The sequence below is a fragment of the Capricornis sumatraensis genome, chromosome 23, assembly GCF_032405125.1.
Source record: "Capricornis sumatraensis isolate serow.1 chromosome 23, serow.2, whole genome shotgun sequence".
NCBI classification, from domain to species: Eukaryota; Metazoa; Chordata; class Mammalia; order Artiodactyla; family Bovidae; genus Capricornis; species Capricornis sumatraensis.
The window spans coordinates 38373591-38396135 of record NC_091091.1 but is presented as its reverse complement, the minus strand read 5'-3'; the positions used below and the strand labels follow the sequence as shown (position 1 = coordinate 38396135).

General features: G+C 39.0%; 1 protein-coding gene across 1 annotated transcript in view; it reads left to right on the top strand.

Moving 5' to 3' along the window:
* The window catches only part of RAB11FIP2 (RAB11 family interacting protein 2), a 38747-nt gene that overhangs the window by 11637 nt on the left and 4565 nt on the right, over positions 1-22545 (top strand). The window contains exon 4 of the mRNA XM_068961701.1: positions 20553-20598. Within this exon, the coding sequence (XP_068817802.1) occupies positions 20553-20598 (46 nt within the window). The remainder of the gene's footprint in view (positions 1-20552; positions 20599-22545) is intronic.

Below are 22545 nucleotides of genomic sequence, written 5' to 3'. Positions count from 1 at the left end.
ATGTGTGTATTTTTATTTACAACTAAACATGATTCCACTCCAGTATTCTTGCTTGGGAAATCCCATGGACATAGCAGCCTGGTGGGCTACAGTCCACGGGGATGCAAAAGAATCAGACAACAACAACAAGAGATGATTAGAAATCCAAATGAGTCTTAAAGGACTATTAACATGTAATATTCATATTCTGACTGGCACATTTCTGAAGTTTGTTAAGAATTCTGTATTATAATAGTTAGGATAGATTACCAGCTGCAATAAACAACCTTAGATCTCATTGGCTTGTTCCAGTAAAAGTTTATCCCTCCTTATCGTGACACGTAAGTGCTTTGTTCCGTCCTGTTTCTTGGCTCCACACGGTTGCTCAGGAACCAGGCTCCTTCCTTTGTAATACTGCTGTTTAATGTGCGTCCCCCAAGGCTGTGCAGCAGAGAAAAAGAGTGGAGGATCACGTGGATGTCTTCATGTGCCAGGCCTGGCAGTGGTGCCCATTACTTGTTCCGCTGGTGTTCCATTGGGAAGTGTTCAGTCATGGCCTAGCCTGAGTGCAGCCAGTTAAGAAACATGGCTTAGCTGCAGACCCAGAGAAGAGTACTGGGCTTGAGTGCACGGTGGTGTGTGTGTCCTGGATGCCAGCTCTAGGAAGTCTGGATAACAGTCTAACACTTGATGTGCTGTAGAAGTCCTGCTAGACATGTATGTGAAAGTGCAGCTGGAATTCTTATCGTTTCCAGAAGAATGTTTTATCAGTTAACTATTGGTAGTGTTTGTGTTTTAAAATTGCTGCTGCTCCTGTTTTTAATTACAAATCACAGGTGGTTTAGCAGCATCAGTATCAGCTAATGTTACGTGATTAACCCTACAGTTAAATAATTTAAAAAAAAAATAGTGATTTTTTACATCAGCAGTATTTAACTTTGCAAAAACCAATATTCCTGAGTGTTTGTTATACCATTTTCAATAATTTGTTCATGACTAATTCTTCAACACTGGGCTATTTTCCCTTTGGAAAGTGGAAATAGGTACGTATGTTCACCAAAGCAGATTTGCTTTTTTTTTAAAGAAGAGAGTCACAGCTAGACTGTTCTCTTAGATGGGGACAGGTGACCAAGTTCTGGCTTACTGAAGGCTTAGTGGAAAAGAAGAATGGTCTGTCCTCCATATCCCTGGGTTTGCATCCATGGAATCGAGCAATCTCGGGTCAAAAATATTTGGGGGAAAAAATTCTAGAAAGTTCCAGAAAGTAAAACTTGAACTTGCTGCTTGCTGGCAGCCATTTACACAGTATTTGCAACTATTCACATAGCACTTAACATTGTGTTGAGTGTTATAAGTAATCTAGAGATAATTTAAACTATACAGGAAGGGTGTGTGTAGGTTACATGCAAATACTAGGCATTTTTATATAAGAGGCTTGAACATCTAGAGAGTGGAATAATCTGGAGTCTTAGAACCAATACCCTACAGATACCAGGGGGGTGATTGTATACCAGTTTTAGGGCTAGTCCATGAAAACCTCCTATACAGCCCTCCATATTCCTCGCTTCCACCATACCCTGGACAGAAGGTTGGCAAACTAGGCTTGTGAGCTAAATCTGGCTTGCTGCCTGTTTTTTGGAAATAAGGTCTTATTGGACTGCAACTTGCCCATTTGTTTATGGATGCTTTTGTGCTGTAATAGTAGAGTTGAGTAGTTATGACAGAGACTGTATGACCCACAAAGTCAAAAATATTTATTGACCCTTTACACAGATAATCTGCTGAACCTGTACTAACTAGATGGAGGTCTTCGGAGAGCCATAGATAGGGTCCTTGAATGCATGTGGAAGGCCACCTCATGAACAACAACAACTGCTGAACCTTGTTGTGAATAATAAATTTTCAGAATATTAAATTACTGTGATGTTTGCGTTTATGTATTATAGCACGTAGCATCACTATTTAGAATTTAGGTCATAATGCGGCTTCTGTTTACTACTACTACTACTACTACTAAGTCGCTTCAGTCGTGTCTGACTCTGTGCGACCCCAGAGACGGCAACCCACCAGGCTCCCCCGTCCCTGGGATTCTCCAGGCAAGAACACTGGAGTGGGTTGCCATTTCCTTCTCCACTTGTTCTGTTTAAGGAAGCCTAATTCAAAACACTTTCAGCGTCACTGGTTTGCAACACCAGATCCAAACTTCTGTTTCTGATAGTCAAGGATTACTGTGTTTTAGGCTTTTCTTAACTGTTGAGCTTTTCTTTTACTGTACTTCACCTTTCTGTTCCAGGTGGGTTCATTTCCTTATTGCACCTCTCTACCCTGAGGTCTCTAAGCCTGCCAGTTCCGTTCCTTGGCTCAGCTGTGGAATGCACTCTTCACTCGTCTCTGAGTGTCCTCAGACTATCCTTGATGCTGAAAACTGTTTAATCCTATCTTGATTGATAACATAGTGTTCCCTTCTGTGGAATTCTGATATAGAATGTAATTGCCGAACACTGTTTCTTCTGTCTCGGTTTTAGTTTTCCCAACTAACCTGTGTAAACTACTGAATAGTTGTGCTGTATCTTCTTTTGGGGGTGCCTGCAGCACCCAGGGGCTTTCCAGATGGCTAAGTGGTAAAGAATCCGCCTGCCAGTGCAGGAGAGGCAGGTTAGATCCCTGGATCGGGAAGATGCCCTGGAGAAGGAAATGGTAACCCACTCCGGTGTTCTTGCCTGGAAAACCCCAGGGACGGAGAAGCCCGCGGGCAACAGTCCGTGGGGTCACAGAGAGTCAGACACGACTGAGCACATGCGCGCAGCACCGAGATCACTGCTCGTCCTCAGTGCTGACCGTCAGGAGCACCTGGGGTTTTTTTGTTTTGTTCTGCTTAAATCTTAGTTGAGTCCTACTGCAAGGCTAAATTAGAATCTTCAGTGGGTAAGCCCAGAAATAAAAGTCAGTGTTAGAAAAAAAGACTTCCTGCTGATTCTCAGGCTTAAAAATTGTTGATCTGAATTACATCATCTATTTCATAAAAGTTCAGTAAATACTTACATATGAACAGGAATCAGGAGTTGTGCTGGTAAACTCATAGTTGAAGAGACAGTTTAGTCATGTTAGCTTTGTCTGCAGGGCCCTAAGTAAGTAGAGGGATCAGTGAGGAGATCAGCTTGACTGAAACAGGGATGTGGAGAGGAGTATGTATTTGGTTGAATGGCTAAGAAACAACTAAATTGTAGTAGGCATTGAAGAGCAAGCAGAAAGGTCTGACTGTTGAGTATTTATGGCATCTGTGGATGGATTGATTTTTAGGATTCAGGTGACACCTAGGCATCAGTCGTGATGAACAACATTTAAAAAACATGCTTGTGTTTGTACGCTACCTGTAAGAAATTGAAGAGAACTTCGATTTGTGATGTGTATTCTTCTGAGGTTCCAGTTTAGGACTGAAGAATTCCTCCTGGTTAAGGGAAGTCATTCATACAAGGAAAAAATTTGTAGTGTATGTCTTATTCTGAAATTAAAAAAATATACAGTCAAGAACATAAGCCTACTCTGTAGGATGAGCTAGTGCTGTTTGAGGTTAGAGGCAGCTCATTGACGAGCAAGACCTTATGGGAGATATTTTTACCAGAGAATTTTGTTTTGGGAACATCCTCTTTAAGACCTGCACAAAGAACCTGCTTTCCCTTCATTATTTTCTGCCTTACTGTAGTTGTGAAAACCATGTAAACAGACTCTTAGTTGTGCTATGACAACTTAATGGTGTATTGTATAATACCATTCCTAGTATCCTTGTGTGTATGCCTGTGTTTCCCTTTGCAGTATTTGCTGTGGAAGAATCTGTCCACTTCTTAGCTCTGAACTTAAGCCAGTTATTTTTTAGGGCAGTGCATAATGTCTGAGATCAAGATCTCATATTTATCATACGAACTTTATAATTTTGCATAGTAGTATCAGTTCAGTTCAGTCACTCAGTCGTGTCCAACTCTTTACGACCCCATGGACTGCAGCACGCCAGGCCTCCTTGTCCATCACCGACTCCTGGAGTTTACTCAAATTTATGTCCATTGAGTCAATGATGCCATCCACCCATCTCATCCTCTGTCGTCCCCTTCCCCTTCAGTCTTTCCCAGCATCAGGGTCTTTTCCAGTATCTTTGATGATTATAACACGCCTTTCTTAGAAGCTGCAAAAAAAAAAAAGTTACCTAGAGTACATATTTAAATATGTTTCTAATTTTCACAGCAAAAATCACCACAGGCTTTTGAGCATGTAATGATTATTATGAAGTTGTATAATATGCCCATTAAAAAATAGACTTATGTATTTATTTTTCAAAGTTATAGTAAACAAATCATCCTTATTCATAGATTTATTCATAGTTTTAAAGCCATCATTTTTATAATTTTCCTTACATTTTTTTTCCTTATTCATAGTTTTAAAGCCATCATTTTTATAATTTTCCTTACATTTTTTTTCCTATTTAAAGACCTTATTCATAGTTTTAAAGCCATCATTTTTATAATTTTCCTTACATTTTTTTTTTCCTATTTAAATTTAAAGCACAGACTTTGGTTTAATAAACCTCACCCCACATAAGGTTTATTTTAATAGCAGTGTTTACTCTTTGTCCATATTTGTCTAATGTTAAAGATAATCTGCCTGTTATTCATGGCAGCCTATAAATCTTTTTTACACAGCTGACAATTTGCTGCTTCATTTATGAGACAGAAAACAAAAACTTTTGAGATGATTTTTAGAGCCATTAATCCATTAGTGCCCAGGGATTTACAGAATGTAACTAATGAAGGGATGACTGGGAGCCTGAAATATGTGATGTGATTAGTTCCCTTAACACTAACTAGAACTTTTATGCTTAACTCCCCAGATACGACTTGAAACTTTTTTACCCTTTGTCATCCTAATACTCATTATAATAGCTCTCATTAATTGGTACATCTCCCAATGGGTTAATTTGAAGATACCAACCATGCTATCCTTTTGCTAACTTACTAATGCAAATTGATATTTATAGACTTCAAAATTGAAAACAAAAAAAGCCCTGACAGAAAAGGACAAACTTTGCTAAGTTATTATTATTTTGAGCTGAGAGATTGAGATACACAGAGAATCTGTTGAGAAAAGAAAACAAGCCAAAAAAAAAAAAAAATCCATAAAAACTACTGTAGGCTAATAAACTGATGTGAAAATTTCTCAATTTACAGCACTTGACAGGTGCTAAAAGAAAAGCATCTTTAATTTTAATGTGTTGTTAGGACCTCTTTAGAGAGACTGTACAAGTTATTAACAAGGTCCTCTGAGACAGGAGACGGGTAATTAACAAGACCTATGGAGATATAGTTTAGGTAATTAACGAGCTCTTAGGCACTGGACACAGGATAACACATAGCGAGTCCAATAGTTAAAGAGAACAGGTTGTTATGATATGATCAAATAGAAGATGTAGAATGTAAGTCTTGAAGTTTCTGATAGGAAAATATTAAGATTATATTCTAGTGACCTTAATGCACTAATTTTTATAAATCAATATGTAAATTTTTTGCTTTAAGATAGAATTTGAGATAATTATTTCTTTGTAAAATCAACAAGCAAGGAAGCTTGTTACATATAGATTAATAATTTCATTAATTGCCATTAATGAACTTTGAGAACAATACGTTGGAAGGACATAACTTCTATGATTCGTACTTTGCGCTGTGTGTAGTCGGTTATTCGTGTCCGGCTTTTTGCGATCCCATGGACTGTAGCCCCCCAGGCTCTAAATTTAGACTATATTCTGTTTATTTTTCACCTAAGGGCTGTTGACTAAAACTGCCTGTTCCAAATGGGCAGTCCACTTTCTCTGACCACTTTAAAGCAGTCTGGATCTAGGGCAGAGAGGACTGTCCTTCATCAGCTTAGTTTTTACGTAATACGCAAGGGTCCATCCCATCATGCTCTTAGGGTACCTTTAAGTCTGAGATTAGATGGTCTCAATTTCAGATACTTGGTCTAATTATTTCCTGTGTAAATTTGAAATTGTAGGGGTATGAGTTGAGATCTGGTTCAGAAAACCCCCAGTCTGTAAGCCTTTATTGAAACATGCTATACTCTAAAGATTAAGAATATGAAGAAAGCCCTTGCAGGTCTTCTAATTCATTCCATTGCTTCCTCTGTGTTGTCTGCTCAAGTCCATCAGGATGACTTTTTCCGAATTTCAGATCTCATAATCAAATGATGTTTTCAATTTTCATTATTTTTGGATGAATAAGCTAGAACTATGTCTCGTCCTGGGATATAGGAGGAGCCTGGTGGGCTACAGTCCATGGGGTTGCAAAGAGTCAGACATGACTGAGCAACTACACTTTCACTTTCATATTTGCTGTATATAAGGATAGCAGAGGTTATTAAGATACAAATCCTGCTCTAAGAGCTCATCAAAACAGGCACATAAAAATTAGGTCTAAATTCCATGCTAAGGACTGGACATTGTATCAGCATTGGGGTACTATGAAAGATTTTTAAATTGGGTTGTGATACCATCAGAGTAATATCTTCGGTATTCTGTAGCATGGGGATTTCCTGGGGCCAGGAGTGGCAGCAGGGAGGAGGCCTTGGAGCAAGAGAACAAGTTAGGAAGTTACCATGATTGTTGAGGTGAGAGTTTGATAAAGGTCACTTGGCAGTGAAGATGGAAAGAAAGGGACATCTCTGAGATACATTTCTGGACTAACATAGATGGGATTTGACCATTCTGCCTGTGTGTGTGTGTGGGTGTGGGTGTGGGTGTGTGGGTGTGGGTGTAGGGGAGGGATGTTGGGGAACTGGAACTGGTAAAGGAGAAAAGACGAGGAGGATCATTTCAGTGATGTGTCTTTAATCAGTGTCTTAAATTTGATGAATCACAGTACTGTAAAACCTGTATGGTAGCAATGTCAGATCTTTAGTCTTTGAATCAAACTTGGCATTCCAGTCTTGATGAAGAGGTTTGAGTTTTTTGTGTTTTTAATGTGATGCTGTTTATTTTAGAATTTTGTTTTTAGAGAATAGGAATTACATATTTTGAGTTATTGGAGACAAGGAAGTTAGTATCAACCTAATAACAGTTCATGAGAGTTTGTTTTTGAAACCTGGAAAATACTTTGGCTTCTTTGAACTCAGGAATACACATTTCTATAACTGCTTATGGACTCGATGCATTTAAAGTGTATTCACCTTAACACTGTTATTACTACATGCATTTCTCTCCAGTGGCTTTGGCTGTACCAGTCTTGCCCCCTTGGGATCCCTTTGTCAGTTTCTCACTAAGAGAACAACTTTTCTTTCTTTTATGCTTTTCCCTTCTTTGGGCACCACTTTTGTAGGCCTCCTGCTTCGATGTTTAGAGCATTTCTTTTTGGACTACTGTGTCCACATCACCTGTGGTTACCCTTCATAATAATAAAGCTTTATTTTTTAAATACAGGTGCTGTTTCTATATATTTAATATGTGGTGGTAGTGTTACCTGTGGCCAGAGTGTTTTAAATAGCTGCTGGTGATAGAAATTAATTAATTTGATTTGGAATTGATAGCTATTAATTTGATTTGGAAATCATCTTTATATGCATTTAGTTAGTTTCTAAGAATATTAGGATTCAGACATTTGACATTTGTCTCCTTGAACTTACATTTTAAAGATGAATTATTTATCTTTGCTTGGATATGCTGAATACAGTTCAGTATTATGTAACAGAGGCTTCCCAGGTGGCTGAGTGGAAAAGACTCTGCCTGACAGTGCAGGAGATGCAGGTGATGCGGGTTCGATCCTGGGTGAGGAAGATCCCCTGGAGGAGGAAATGGCAACCAACGGCAGTATTCTTGCCTGGACAATTGCATGGACAGAGGAGCTTGGCGTGCTGCAGTCCATAGGATCGCAGAGAGTCCAGCGTGACTTAGTGGACTGAGTGTGCACACACACATCATATAACAGATAATAATTATAATGTAAATGTATACAAATCAATATTAATATTAAAGTACAGTGTTATGTAACTACTTTAAATATAGTATACAGCAAATAAAAATGTTTTATGTATTTTATATATTTATTTTAAGCTTAGATATCTTTCTGACAAAAACGCTAATACTACTTAATAGCAATTACATGGGTCAGTTTACCCAGAATAAAACTTAATTCAAATTGCCAATTTTTAAAGGTCATTTCAACAAACATGTTTGTAAAACTCTACGGGGGCTGGAGGTGGATAAGTGAAGAAGAGATTCATAGGTTACAAGTAGCCTCCTAAGCTAGGGAGAGGGACGTGTAAGCAGTGACCAGTAATCCAGGCCGAGTGAACTGTGTTGAATACGGTTTGTTATGAGAAGGGAGAGGAAGAGCTTGCTAGAGATTCGCAAATGCTTCTTCAAGGAAGAGGCCCTTGAACTTTTGTTCTTGACCATTGAACGAGATTTTTCACCTCAGGGAATGAGTAGACAGAGTAGTTTTTAGTACATAGCAAGGAAGCTTATTTTAAAAATTACGAGATGCATTTTGAAAGAATGTTTGATAACAGTGACCATATACTGTTTTATCTTTAATTGTCTGCTAACTACTCAGTAATTTTACCATTGCTTTTCCAGTTGGAGTCGTAGTCTCAGTCTGTCATTCCCTGCCTGGTAGGTTCCTGAGGAAGTGTGTTTGCTCCTTTAGGCTTCCAGGAGCCAATTAGTGAGTGCCCTGCAGCAGCTCTGCGTTAAGGATAACAGCCTCTTTGTTATGGAGACTGATGTGGGAATGGGGATATTCAGGTTAATCACGTTTTGTTTACTTGAAGTGTACAATATATTGTTTCATGTAGATTTTTTCACTTTCAAAGAAATTAAATTCCCCAAATAAATTAAAAGTGGAGATCATACCAGATATAACTTCATGTTTGATTCAGAAGATATATTTGATTAACTACTTCTACCAGAGGACTTTTCAGTGTTATGTAAAAGTATAAATATAGTCATAGTAGAATATCCTAAAGCGAGTATAGGATAGGTATCAAGAAGTCAGGTTTAGGACTCGGGTCTGGATTTGAGTCTGTTGAATAGTGTCTGACCGTACTTAGCCTTTCTAAGCCTCATTGTAAAATGGAATAACAGCCTTGGTGTTGTGGAAGAAATTACATGATGTAAGGCACCATAAAGTGCTAAAGGTAGGTTTGCCACATGGTAAAGCTGGAAATGGTAGCTCTTGCTATGGTCTTACTACAAAGCATCTATAGAATCAGTAACAATTGCTCTAAATAAGTTAAATTATTTACAAGTCTCACTATATTCTCAGCTTTAAAAATCATAAATCATAAATAAAAAAACTTAGGAGCTCCTGTTTTTCACTGCCTGATAAAGAACATACATTGGTAAAAAGACATAGACATAAAAATTCTTTGCAATGTGTATGTTCACTAATAATCTTTGATGAAATAAACTGTATACCACATTGAAATTAAGTAAAAGTATTCCCTATTTAAGTAGAAAACTTATGACTTTGAAGGCAGTGTATAATCCTGTGTTCAGAAATTATTACATAACACTAATAACAGTGCAGGGTAAATATCTAAGCTGTGGCTTTACCTTAAAGCTTGATGAGTTTTTCTAAACTCACATGACTGAGTTCAAATTAAATTGTTCAAAGCTATCACAGTAAGAAGGATAACTGCTGCTTATGTAAAACTCCTCAAAGTTTGAGTCTGCTTTGGGAAAAGGGTCTCTGCCTTAGGAAATTCACACGGGTAGTAGTGTATCCCTTCTAACCAAATAAGTGGGTACTTGTCTTACAAATGTTATTTCCTTTTAAAAGTTCTTGTTTGGAAGAAGAGGCTAGAAAATGTATTTTTACATGGAACAATAATTTTTTTTTCTGGCAAAATTGCACAATGTTAGAATCCTAGAAAACCACCTCTTAACTTGCCAAGACTCCTTAAGGCTGGGCTTTTCAGCCTAAGGTGTAGCATAGCCAGAAATCTCCCAGTTACCCTAGCAGCTCTGCTTCCAAGGAGGATACATACACCGAGCCTGGGGTTTGTGTCACCCTGTGGAGGGGCCTCAGGAAGTCTGGTGGCCTCGCGTACCTCGTCTTGAAAGCTCTGCAGAGATGATGGTTTAAGGAAGCAGGTGCTTTCTGGCCACAATCTCTTGCAGGATGTTCTTGAACTTTGGAGGCCGTCTTTTCAGAACTTGGGCTTCCTGGTGGCTTAGACGGTCAAGAATCTGCCTGTAATGCAGGAGACCCCAGGTTTGATCCCTGGAGAAGGAAATGGCAACCCACTCTTGCCTAAGTGATCCCATAGACAGAGCTGGTGGGCTACAGTCCATAGAGTTGAAGAGTCAGATGCAACTGAGCAGCTAATACTTTCACTTTGTTTTTGGCTTTGTCCTAGGTGCACAGCCAGCTTGTGGTACTTTTGGCCAAGGGCACTGTGGGCCAACTTGCTTTTGTCCCCTCCTTCATGGAAGAGTTACCTCTGCCTAGATTGTCCTCAGCCTGTCAGAGGGTAAGGCTGATCAAGGCTGGGTTGGTCTTGATCACAGAGAGAGCCTGTGCTGGGTCTGGCCCTGTGAAGGGCCCTGGTGCCTTGTTCCATCACTCCTGCCCAGTTTCACTATTGGGCTTCCAGAGTAAACAGAACTTGCTTCCTACCCATTCCCCCATACCCTCAAAGAGACTCCAGTGAATATATGACAGACAGTGGGCCACAGTCTATTCAGAGCAACAGGATAATCACAACACAACTTCCCAGAATGACAAGGTTCCTAAAAACTTAAGGAGAAAAGATTTTTTTGTATTAAGACAAACATGATTATGGTATGGAATAAAATGTAAAAATCTACCTGAATTTTTAAGTTAAATTTGAGATGTCAAGGCAATTCTATGCTTGTCAGATTTATTCTCGTGCATCAGGCAGAGTACTAACGAGAAGAAAGTTTGAGAAGCTTAGTTTTAAAGAAATGGCAAACTCTTGGAATTCATAGGGCTTGTGTTTGGAAATTTGTAAATTGATTGACTATTTTTTTATTTTGTTTTCTGCTATTCAGTTTAACTACATTTTATTTATAACTAATTCTTTTTTCACCAGGAAAAAACAGTAAGTTAAACTTGATCAAACATAATATTCTTGATGAAACATACCTTACTTTCATGGATATCCTTCAGTCCTCAATGTTTTAGAACTTCGTCAGTAACATAGTGATTACCATATCACGATAGAGAAGCAGCTAGGTCTGAGGTTGCTGTCCGTGATCTGTGGTGTCACTGACCACAATTTCTTAATTATCTTGCCTATGAGATCTCATAAAAGATACCCTGTGAGAATAATAATAAATAAATTACTGTTAATCCCCACGGACATTTATGTGCTAGGTTCTGTTTTGCCATCCAGGTATCAGTGTGCATGCCCAGTCCCGGGAGAGAGAATGGAGTATGTTAATCTCTAGTAACATTAATTTGATTTGGTACTCACTTCCCCCAACTCCTCCTTCAAAAGAAAGGAAAAAAGCAGTATTGAGTTGCACCTTGACTCTTAAGCCCTGTTTGCATGTGTAATAGACATAATTGGAGTGTGCCAAAGGTTTTGTTTTTTAGTGGAAACTCTCTACCAGCGCTTCATTTGTAAAGGCTTTTATAAAAGGAATTGTTAACATTTCTTTGAACTCCTTTAACATTGAACCTCTATAAATTGTTTTCAGGATTTACCAGAGAATTTTCAATTTAATCTGTATTGGGATCAAATACCCAAAGCGGTAGACCTGGTTGGTAAACTGGCTAGTGGAATGGATTTTATTAGAAGTCACCAGTTTGAAACTTATTTCAGTTCATATTGGCAGTTTTAAGTATCAGAGTAATTCTATCTTAAAAAGGATGACCCCCCTGCCCCGGTCCCCCCCAGTAATAGGCTGTCAGGTCTAGATCAAAGTGATCTTCATTATTGAGAAAATTGATTTCCTCTGCTCTTTGGGGACTTGATTATTTCCTGTCGAAGCCTTTATTGATCAACTATTTATTCAGTCAATTATTAGCTCAATTTTTATTACGCACTGGCTGTTAATTAATTCAACATACGTTTGTTAAGCATCTGCCATACCCTAGGTACTGTGTCAGATGTTTGGACTGAAAAGATTGAGATAGTGTTCCTTTCTTCAAGCAGCCTGTAGTAGAAAGGAGTAGAGAGTTCAGGGATTAAGATAGATACCCCAAATGCAGACTTAAAAAACAATTATTTATAGAGCAGCTTGAGATCACAGCAGAATTGAGCAGAAGGTACAGAGATTTCCCGTATACATCCTACAGATGTATACACAGATGCAGCTTCTTTTATCAACATTCCCCACTGGAGTGGTAAACGTTTGTTAAAATTGAGGGACCTACATTGACACATCAGAACTATACATAGTCCATGATTTACATTAGGGTTCATTCTTGGTGTGGTATATTCTGTGGCTTTTGACAAACGTGTAATGATACGCCTCCATCCTTATAGCATCATATAGAGTGTTATGCGTCCACCTTTATAGTATCATCTGGAGTGTTTCCACTGCTGTAAAAGTCTTTTGTGCTCTACCTGTTGACTGGTCCCGCCTCCCAGACCCCTGGAAACTACTGATCTTTTTGCTGTTTCTGTAGTTTTTGCCTTTTCCATAAGGTCACATAGTCAGAATCGTACAGTCTGTAGACTTTCCAAATTGGCTGCTTTGACTTAGTGACATGCATTTAAGGTTTCTCCACCTTCTTTTCCTGACTTGAGAGTTCATTTACTTATTTATTTATTTTAGCACCAAATAATATTCCATTGTCTGGATGCACCAGTTTATCCACTTAGCTACTGGAGGATATCTTGAGTGCCTCCAAGTTTTGGCAATTAGGAATAAAGTTTCTGTAAGCATTTGTGTGCAGGTTTTTGTGTGGGCATGATTTTCAGCTTCCCTGGGTAGACACCATGGAGCGCAGTGGCTGGACTGTATGGTAAATGTTCCTGTTGCTCCACACCTTTGTCCGCCTTAGGTGGTGTCAGCGTTGCAGATTTTGGCCGTTCCAGTAGGTATGTGATGGTATCTCATTGTTTTCATTTGTTTTTCCTCAGTAGCATATGTCAAACATCTTTTTATGCCTAATGCCATCTGTATGTCTTCTTTGATGAGATCTGTTGGAATCTTTGGCCTATTTTTAAATTGGATTATTGTTGTTGACTTTTAAGAGTTCTTTGTATATTTTGATAACAGTCCTTTATGAAATATCTTTTTTTCATATATCTTCTCTCAGTCTGTGACTTGACTTTTCATTCTATTAACAGTGTGTTTTGTTTTTTTTTTTGTACAGCAGAAGTTTTTAATTTTAATTAAGTTCAACTTGTAAAATATTTCTTCATGGGTCATGCCTTTGGTGTAGTATCTGAAAAATGATTACCATACCCAAAATCATCTACATTTTCTCTGTGTTATCTTTTAGGAGTTTTGTAATTTTGTGCTTTATATTTGGGTCTGTGATTGATTTTGAGTTAATTTTTATGAAGGATGTAAGGTCTGTGTTTAGGTTCATACACTTTACATTGGATTTAGCACTTTGTCATTAAAAAAAATGTTCCATTTTAAATCTCTTTTAATCCTAATTTTTTGAAATAGGTAATGAAATTTTTGTTTCCTAATTAAAAATAAAATACAAAATGTAGAGCAATGTAATAGGTTGTACCTGGGTGCTGAGTGGTAGGCAGTAAGTTTGAAAAGATATAATTAAGCACAATAGGCTTTGAAAGCCAGGCTAAGAAATTTTGTTATTGCCTTGGAGGAGGTGGGAGGCCAGTGTTTTGAAAGAAGGATGATGAGGTTAGACTTGAGCTTTAGAATATCCTACCCACGCCTGTTGCATAGCTAGATGGGATGGAGGGAGGGTGGTAGAGCCTGAGAGGAGGCTGTTACTGTGGTCCAGGCTGTTTTAGTGTAGGTCGTCATGTGGTCCCATGAGTAACCAGCATTGGAAATGAGTAGCAAGGAAACAGTGAGATATCCACGTCCAGAAGCTGAGTGGGGAGAAGCTGGCTACTTACTGATGAGGCATGCAAGCTGAAGGCTGGAGTCAAGGGTGCCTCTGAGGCTTCACCTTTTTGTACTAGAAGAGGAAAGTCAGAGAGAACTGATAGAAGAGTCAAGGTGATGATTGGCTAGGGACAACTTTGAGGTGCAAGTAATATACCCAGTCTGAGACTGAACAGACTTTTGTAAAGGAGGAGGTATTGTTACAAAGGATAAAGCAGTTGTGGTTGAAGATTAAAGAAGTAGCCATCATCAGTCCATATAGTGGTGGCAGCTGAAGTAGCGGGAAGATAAGAAATCACCAGGGTAGAGTGGAAAAAGAAGTTTGAAAGCAGAACCTTTAGAAATAGCTAGTGTCTTCCACCTAGGGCAGAATGAGGAAGATGACAGGTAATCAGAAACATAGAAGAAAATTTAGGCAATCACAGATCTTAGAAAGAGAGAATACTCTTCATAGAGAACTGAGAGGTTAAAGAGAATGAGGCTCTTGCCGTAAATAAAAATGATTTGTTGTTAACCTTCATAAAAGCGGCGGTGAGGATGGGTGGTGACGATGTGTTTCAGGTTAGTTATAAAGGTGAGTCAGTAAAGTAACAAAGACAGCAGGAGGGGCTTGGGAGGAGTTAGAAATTGGCAAAATAAAAGTAGGGGAACATCTGCAGGATGATGGGCTGTGAGTATGCTCTGGTGAGAGGGGTGAGTAAATACAGACGGATTAGGAAACAATTGGGATGTTAGTGGGGGTCCACAAAGCAGGTCCGATAGGAGCAAGGGAGTGGGAGAATCCAAAGGTGCGGTGGATCAGACGGGATTTCGACTATGAGATCTTACTGTGGGAGACTGTATTCCAGTGTGTTGATTCCTGTTCCTTGGGAAACATGTTTAAAGGAATTCTGTTTGTGAAAATGTGCTATAAATTGGAAGGCCCCGTAATAAAGTATAGTAGTAGTATTCAAATCCCAGTCACTTCAGTTATACCATTTCAGAACTGCAGTTTGGTGTTCTTTCTTTCTCTCCTATTTTAAATTATTGAGTGAACAGTGTGTGGCGTTTATTGTGTATTCTTACATCAGTTAAATTCCTAGCAGGAAACAGATGACACACTCAAAGTGAATAATTGACAAAAGTTGAATGAGGAGACCACATATGGAGGGCTGGCCTGGGTTAGGACACCAAGGAAGGGGTATTAGAGTGCTAGGGACCTGCCGTGTCTGGAAGTGACTGCCACACAGAGGTGTGAAGGAACAGCTGTGGCTGTTTGTACAGAAGCTACTGGCAAAGCTGTAGTGCCATGGGGCTGAGAAGGTGGTAGGCTGAGACTGGAGCGCTGAAGTAAATACTGTCTCCCCTTCTTTCTGTCCTCCAGTCTTTTGCAGGTATCTCCCAGTGGTCAAGCACAACTAGAAACCAGTGGGCAAGGGGGCCCAGGTGATGTACTTTCCAGCGATCAGCCATCTTGGGTGCAGAGATGGGCAGGATGGAGCAGGGGAGTTCAGAGGGGACAGACAAAGAAGTTCAGTACCTGTTAATGTTCAGCCTTTGTTCTGTCTGTAAGAATGTCTGGGTCGTGCACTTTTCTCAGTCATTCTGATTGGAAGAATGCTCAGGAATTGTGTTGGCTGCCTTAAGACCCACCTCTCTGAGCTCCCAGTGGAACCCTGAGTGGGAGGTGCAGTTTGTGACTAAGAGCTTGGATGGTGACCTTTGGCTGTTTTTCTCTGAATCCTGACTTTGCTCCTTAGTAACCGTGTTACCTTGAGCATTGTTACCTTGACTTTGCCGTGCCTGTTTCCTCTTCTGTAATGTTCAGGATTAAGTGGGATAGCATGTAAAGTGCTCACCAAGGTACCTGGTATCATGGTTAAAGCCCAATAATATCAGTTGTGGCTTGACCAGTGTCATTACTTCCTGCCCTTGCTTCTCTGTAAAGGGCATATTTTACTTTTCTTCTTGTCACACTCATTAAAGGTTTTGTATTATAATTCTCAGTTTACACCTCTCCCCCAGAACTACATCTCTCCTGCAAATGAAGCTTCAGGTCTGCAGAGCCCCCTCTCTCAACTAGACAAGAAAATCAATATTAGGGTTCCCTCCCTTGAAGAGAATTCATGTCAGGGGTTCTGCAGTAGTTAAAGTGGTATTTACTTCCTGTACACCGTAAGGAATTAAATGGTGTTTTTAAGAAAGTTACTCTACTCCCGTTCCTCTCTTTGACCCTGCCTCCCAGACAAGCAGGACACCTCCTGAATTTTGCAGATAACTTGAATTCACTTCTTAAATACAAAATGGGTCAAGTTGTAGGCTAAAATGGACTTAGCTTTATAATTCCAGGGTAACAGATCTTGGAAAGATGTATTGTGTATGTTTTTTTAAATGCCTTCAAAAGAGCGTCAAGTGTTATATGACTTCTCCTTGAAAGATATAAAATCCTAGAGCCAGGAATTTCCAGTTTGTATTGTCTTATACTGACAAGGCAGCTAGTCAATCAGTTTTAATAGATCTTTGTTCTTCTGTGGGTTTTTTTGTCTTGATAAACTTTTTCACTGTTAACTGTATCTGCCCTTTCTTAGGTATTCTCACTCCAAAAGAGAACAAAAGGAGTTTTAAAAAGAGAAAGGGAATGACAAAGAAAAAAACTAGGTCACTGCCAAATGCCTTAGTGATTTCTGTAGTTTTATCGCTTTATAAATGTTGGTTTGCTTTTCTGGCTTATCTGTGGGAAGCTAGTCCATAGCAGAAATTGAAGGACAGTTTTAAGTTTCACTAATTCACTTACTCTGTATTTATCCTAACTTCAAGGTAAATTTTTGTGACGTTCTTGAAGAGACACTAATGATCCCTTGAAATATATTTGAGTACTGTTAATTAAGAATTCTTTAAAATTTGGGAATACCACAAGATAAAAAAAATAAGCTTTTATTAAACTTAAAAACCTCAGGATGTTAACTCAAAGCATTTTATTAGTTTAAAATATTTTAAAAAATATGAATTTTGAAAAATGTTTTTATCAGTCTAAAGGTACTTTAAAATCTCCTGCTGCCACCTTACTCTTTTAGTCCTGATTTTGAAAAATAATTTTTTTTGAATTGTGAAGTTCAAAGTTGTATAAGGCCTTTTCAGTATGATCATGTCTATTTATTTTTACACCTGATTTTCCTTAACCTGTCAATAACTCAGTGGAGCAGTCAGCCTATATTCCTCAGTGTCTTGTCTGGCACGAGGACAGCAGTGCAGGGGAAAGGCATCACGAATCAGCGCCACACGTCGATAAATGGAGACATTTTATTTCTCCCCAAGCTAATTCAGTCCAGTTCAGTTAACCCTTTTTCCCCCCTTAAGGACAGATCAAAAAAGGCAGTTGTGAATGACTGGGTTGGTCGTGTGTTTGACACGTCAGTTTGTGAATATAAAGCCGACCACAGGGGACGTGTGCTGCCTTTGGATTTCAGACAATGGCCAGTCCCAGAGCTTTGGCCTCAAGTCCCAGAGCTCTGGCCTCAGATGGCTGCCTGGGCTGCGAGTGTGGGCACACTCAGGTTACATGCAGGTACAGTGGCAAAGACCAGGTGTGCTCCACACCTCCTTCCCTTCCAGTTGTGACCATTCTTGACGATTCACAGACCATTTGCAGATTGTCTATGAGTTTCACTTTCGAATGCCAGAGGATTGTACCTACTGTTAGCTTTGTGATTTTGGTAAAATTTTTGTCCTAAATGTCTTGTTCCTTTAAAACTCTTCTTAAAATAAGTATAATATGAGCATTTCTATTTCTTAGTATAATAATGCATTCCTGAGACATGTAATGAGATCTATACAGCTGTAATACTGTTTATTCTTTAAGAATGTGATGGGATCGATGTATTCTGCCAGGCTCCTCTCTCCGTGGAATTCTCCAGGCAAGAATACTGGAGTGGGTTGCCATTCTCTTATCCAGGGGATCTTCCTGACCCAGGGATTGAATCCTGGTCTCCTGCATTGTAGGCAGACTGTTTACCATCTGAGCTGCCAGGGAAGCCCCTGTGAAACATCTAGTAGCATTTATGAAAGGTGAAATTTGTCGGAAGTGACCTACTGCTCTGTGGATCAGCTCCAGGGGCCTCATGACTACCCTTCAAGGGCTCCCTCCCACCCTGCTGCCTGTGCGCCAGTCTCCTTGATGTCTTGCAGTAGCAGACGATATAGGGCCTCCCTATGCTCTTTCTCTGGCCTGCCAAGCCTATCTTTCATGCATTGTTAAGTCCTACTTTTTCCTGGACTTGGACTCTCCTTGGCTAATTTACTGCACTAGAATGCCTCCTTCCTGTAGGTGGTCTAAGAATTTAACTCGGGAGTGTTCTCTTCCGCCTGCAAGGGCACATCTCCTGAGTGCTTACTCAGAACCTTGTGTGTCTCATGCCTCATGCCCTGTGTGTTCAGGGCTCAGCGGTGTAGCCGGTGCTCACTAAGTGGATCCATGAGCAGAAAACAGGGCTAGGCCTGTGTCACTTCCACCACTCACCTCCTGTACCACCTGCCAGAAGCTGCCTAACCTCTCTGTGACTCATTTCCTTCTTTAGAAAATGAAGATCATGCCTACCTTAAGGGTTATGAAAATGAAATGAGTTAATTTTGGTTAAAGTGCTTATTAGCACAGTGTCTGGCACAGTATAAGCGATATGCAAATATTCATTCAATAAATTAATTTACTAAACATGTGCTGTCTGCTAGCCACGGTGCTGTTTTACCTGGGATCATCTCATTTGATCTTCCCAGGAGTCCTACATGGGACTGTTAGCATTCCTCCTGTTAGCATTCCCGTTTCACGGGTGAGAGAACCCAGACACACTCAGAGGCAAGGGTGTAGAGGGAAGAAGCAGGATTTGAGTTCACGCCACCACCTCTCTGCCTGCAACCACTGCGGTGTGCTGTCAGCCCATCAGTTATGTCCTCGAGAGTATCACAGTCGAATGGAGAAAGCCACCGTAGAATGTGTTTCTTGACCTGATAGAGAACAGCACACTGAGATAATGGGCAAGGAGGAAGAGTCCTATAGTCCCTGATGTTGACCTCCTTGGACCAAAAGCCAGGGAGGATGGGAACCGCGTGTAGTATCAGCTGCTCCCGAGGCACTGTAGGCCTAGGGGTACCCCATGATGATGTATTCTGGATTTGTTTTTGTTTTCTTCTAAGCCACTTTTTTGTCAAGACTTTTGTGGCTTTGCCGGTACAGTGACTAGTCTGGGACCACACAGGACACCATAAAGACAGTGAGGTACCGGGAATAAGAAAATGTGTCAGCCAAACTGGCCTGTAAATGGTGCGTCGTTGGTATTTAAAATATGCCTCAATCTTCCCTACCATGTCACCAGGCTCTACTGAGATGCCAGATTTATCCACAGGAATTCTAGACAGAATAGTTCAACAACCAGTTCTGCTGGCTACTACCACAAACCTTTAGTCATAACAAATGAAACCTTGGATATATGAGAAACTCTCTCAAGGTGGTCATACATGCACACATACCCTGTGGATTTACAGCTTGGGACATACACTTGTGAAAATAGGTATTTTTCAGTGTCCAGACTTTTCATACATGCAGTCAAAAGTTTTCAAAGTGAATTTCTTCAAAGGATTCCAGTTACTTGCACAGATAACAACAACAACAACAACAACAACAAAAATATATATATATATCTCTTTTACAGTGAAGTCTTTTTGAGGGGGCTGTGGGGATTAAAAAGGTTCCTAGGACATTAATGCTTTGTAGAGTTCTGATGGCTAATAGTCGTTAAGTGCTGGGTAAAAATTAAACTTGAATAGCAACGATGAAATATTTACTCAGCAGATGGCTTTGAAGTTTAGCTTCTTTTTGGTTGCAGTCCGCTTCCTAATGGACATGTGTTAAAGAGGAAAATGATTATAACATTCAGCTGTGATGTTTTTGTCCTCTGCATGGAAGAAATCCATTTTGTTTTGGTCCATTTGGGTATTTAAATTTTGAAGACCAGCTACTTAGAAATCCATTAATGACAGAAATGGTTCACACAGCTCTGAATTCATTCTCCTTGATAGGAAAATGTTTAAAGGTTAATTTTTCTAACACCTATAGGAATAATTGTTCTACAAGATGGCTTCAACTCTTTCATTCTACACGCTTCCCACCCTAAATTTATTTAATCCTCCTTAGTTTTATCTCAGAAGGCCTAAGGTGTGTGTGTGTGTGTGTTAAATGAACAATATTACAGACTTTAATTTTATAAAGTAGCTGACTAGGTAAATTTGCTTATATTTAAACATATTTAGAAACTACGTATTTAAAGATACAATTCTTTAATTCTAGTATTAACTGAAGGGTTTTCCCTCAGAGTTTAAAAGTATAGAATGTTGCATAAATCTTGTTTTTCTTTTACATCCTGGATTAAATGTCAGTCACCCAGGTGGTGTAGGAGTTTAGAAATTGTTGTTGCAGTGCTGGTTGAAATGTTCTGCTTTTATGTTTCCTCCCACGTGGACTGTGATAAGCTTTTAACATTTATGCTTGTCTTTTATTGCTCAGTTTTCATGTGAATCCGACAAGTCATGAGGACCTCAGGAAGATTCCGGTAAGTTGTATCAACAGTTCGAGAATTACCAAAAACCAAGCCGCATGCTGTCTGTCTGCGGCACATTCTTAAAAAGGCCTCCGTCTCTGTGAATCCCTCCGTTACCTACAGGTTATGGTCTAGTGTAGTAATCTGCAGAGAAAGAAGAAATACAAAATATACCATAGGGTATGACTTAAGTATGATCTATGGAAGTATAAGCAAACAGTTTTAGTTAGAATTGAAGTTCATTTAGAATATACAGATTTTGTTTGCAGGTTCTTTAAATATGAATAAGAAAGCTGTATGTCAAAGTCAGCATTATAATAGTTGGGAAATAAGAGCATGTGGAGAAAACTAGCATTTTGTTGTTGTTGTTGTTGTGACGAAGATTGAAGGAAAAATAAAACTGCTTGTTAATATTTAACAATAGGAAACACTTCCTGGCAAGAGATCCATTTAACCAGGAAAGTGTGTTTGAAAGAACCTGTAGGACATTTACCTTCTAAGTCAGAATGAAACCAAATATGTTAACAGACTTGGTAGCAACCTGCTAAATTAACTCGCATATTTTGCAAGGATTATTCAGATATTTTAACTTCATTTCATTGTTATTTCAAGTTCAGTTTTCTGTCTCTGTTCAGAGGTTCAGTAACATCTTTAATCAATTCTAAATACCATATTAAACCTAGAAAATAAGTTACTTTATAAAATATGGGCACATGTCTTGGTAGGAAACTACATTCTCAGTGAGTAACAGAAATAGAGCCTTTATTCCAAGAGGCTGGTGGTTGCTGTTTGAACCATCTGTCCTTAATGTGTGTGATCCAGATGTATAATAAGAATTTTTCAAAGCAGTAACATATCACAATTTTCTGTGATATGATAGGCCTAGAAGAAACCATGGTGTTGTGTAAACCACTCTAAACAGAGTTGTCTTTAAAATGGTAGGAAACATTATAGAAGCAGAGGACTTTGTACTGTGTTTTCACTGTTTTATGTAAATGATTTGTACGTTTTGATGTTTCATAAATACTCAAGTCTTTATATTATGGCACTCTGGCAAGAAACGTCAGAATATATGAAGTCAGCCTTTGATCAGATAGTAAAATGAATTCTATCAGGCAGTTACTTAATCTCAAACAAAATGCAACATCAAAAAATCGATTTAATGTGCAGCTATTGTTTATTAAGTAACCTTAATTACAATTTCTGTGTGCTTGTAAATGTACTTTTCCAAATCTTGTAATTTATTGCTGCAAAAGCATCCTTAGAATTCTTTAAAGAAATAAAATGTGAAAATTGTTTTAGTTAAGGGATTTAAAGGTGATAAAAGAATCCTTGATGTGTGATTATTTTTCTCTGGAATACTAACTATTCTAAATGACAGTTAAAGGATTACTAGGTGTTGTTAATTTACTGCAAGATACAATTAAGAGGAGAAAGCTCATCCTCCTACTGATCGTTATTGAAAAAAAGTATTTGAACAAGTTTTATGTTGAAGATTATAAGATGTTTGAAGTAATTTACATTAAGTTCTCCAATAATAGCCATGCACTAAGTTATATTTTCTCCCCCTTCTGGATGTAGTATTTTGTAATTAAGTTTGTATGTCTTATATGCTAGTGCCAACACCTGTCTGTGAAAGCACAGTGTTTAAACAGGAGCAGTAGCCAGTTGAAAGGGCAGTGTGAGCTCTTTAAGGCCTAATTAAGAACTGAAAGGGAGATGAAGAGAGTAGGACAAAAGATGTGAAAGTAGCTGAGATGATATTCCCAGAGCAAAGTTGCTCATTAGAACAATAATGAGATGATCAGAGAATGCCAAGCCTTCATCTTATCTCTCTCTCTCTCCTCTAGTTGCTTTGGATGTCAGTTAGTACCCCACCAATATTTGGTTACCAGGACAACCTTTCTTTAAATCTTCAGTTATTTTGAGTCTTGATAATTTGCTTTTGTTGAAATTTAA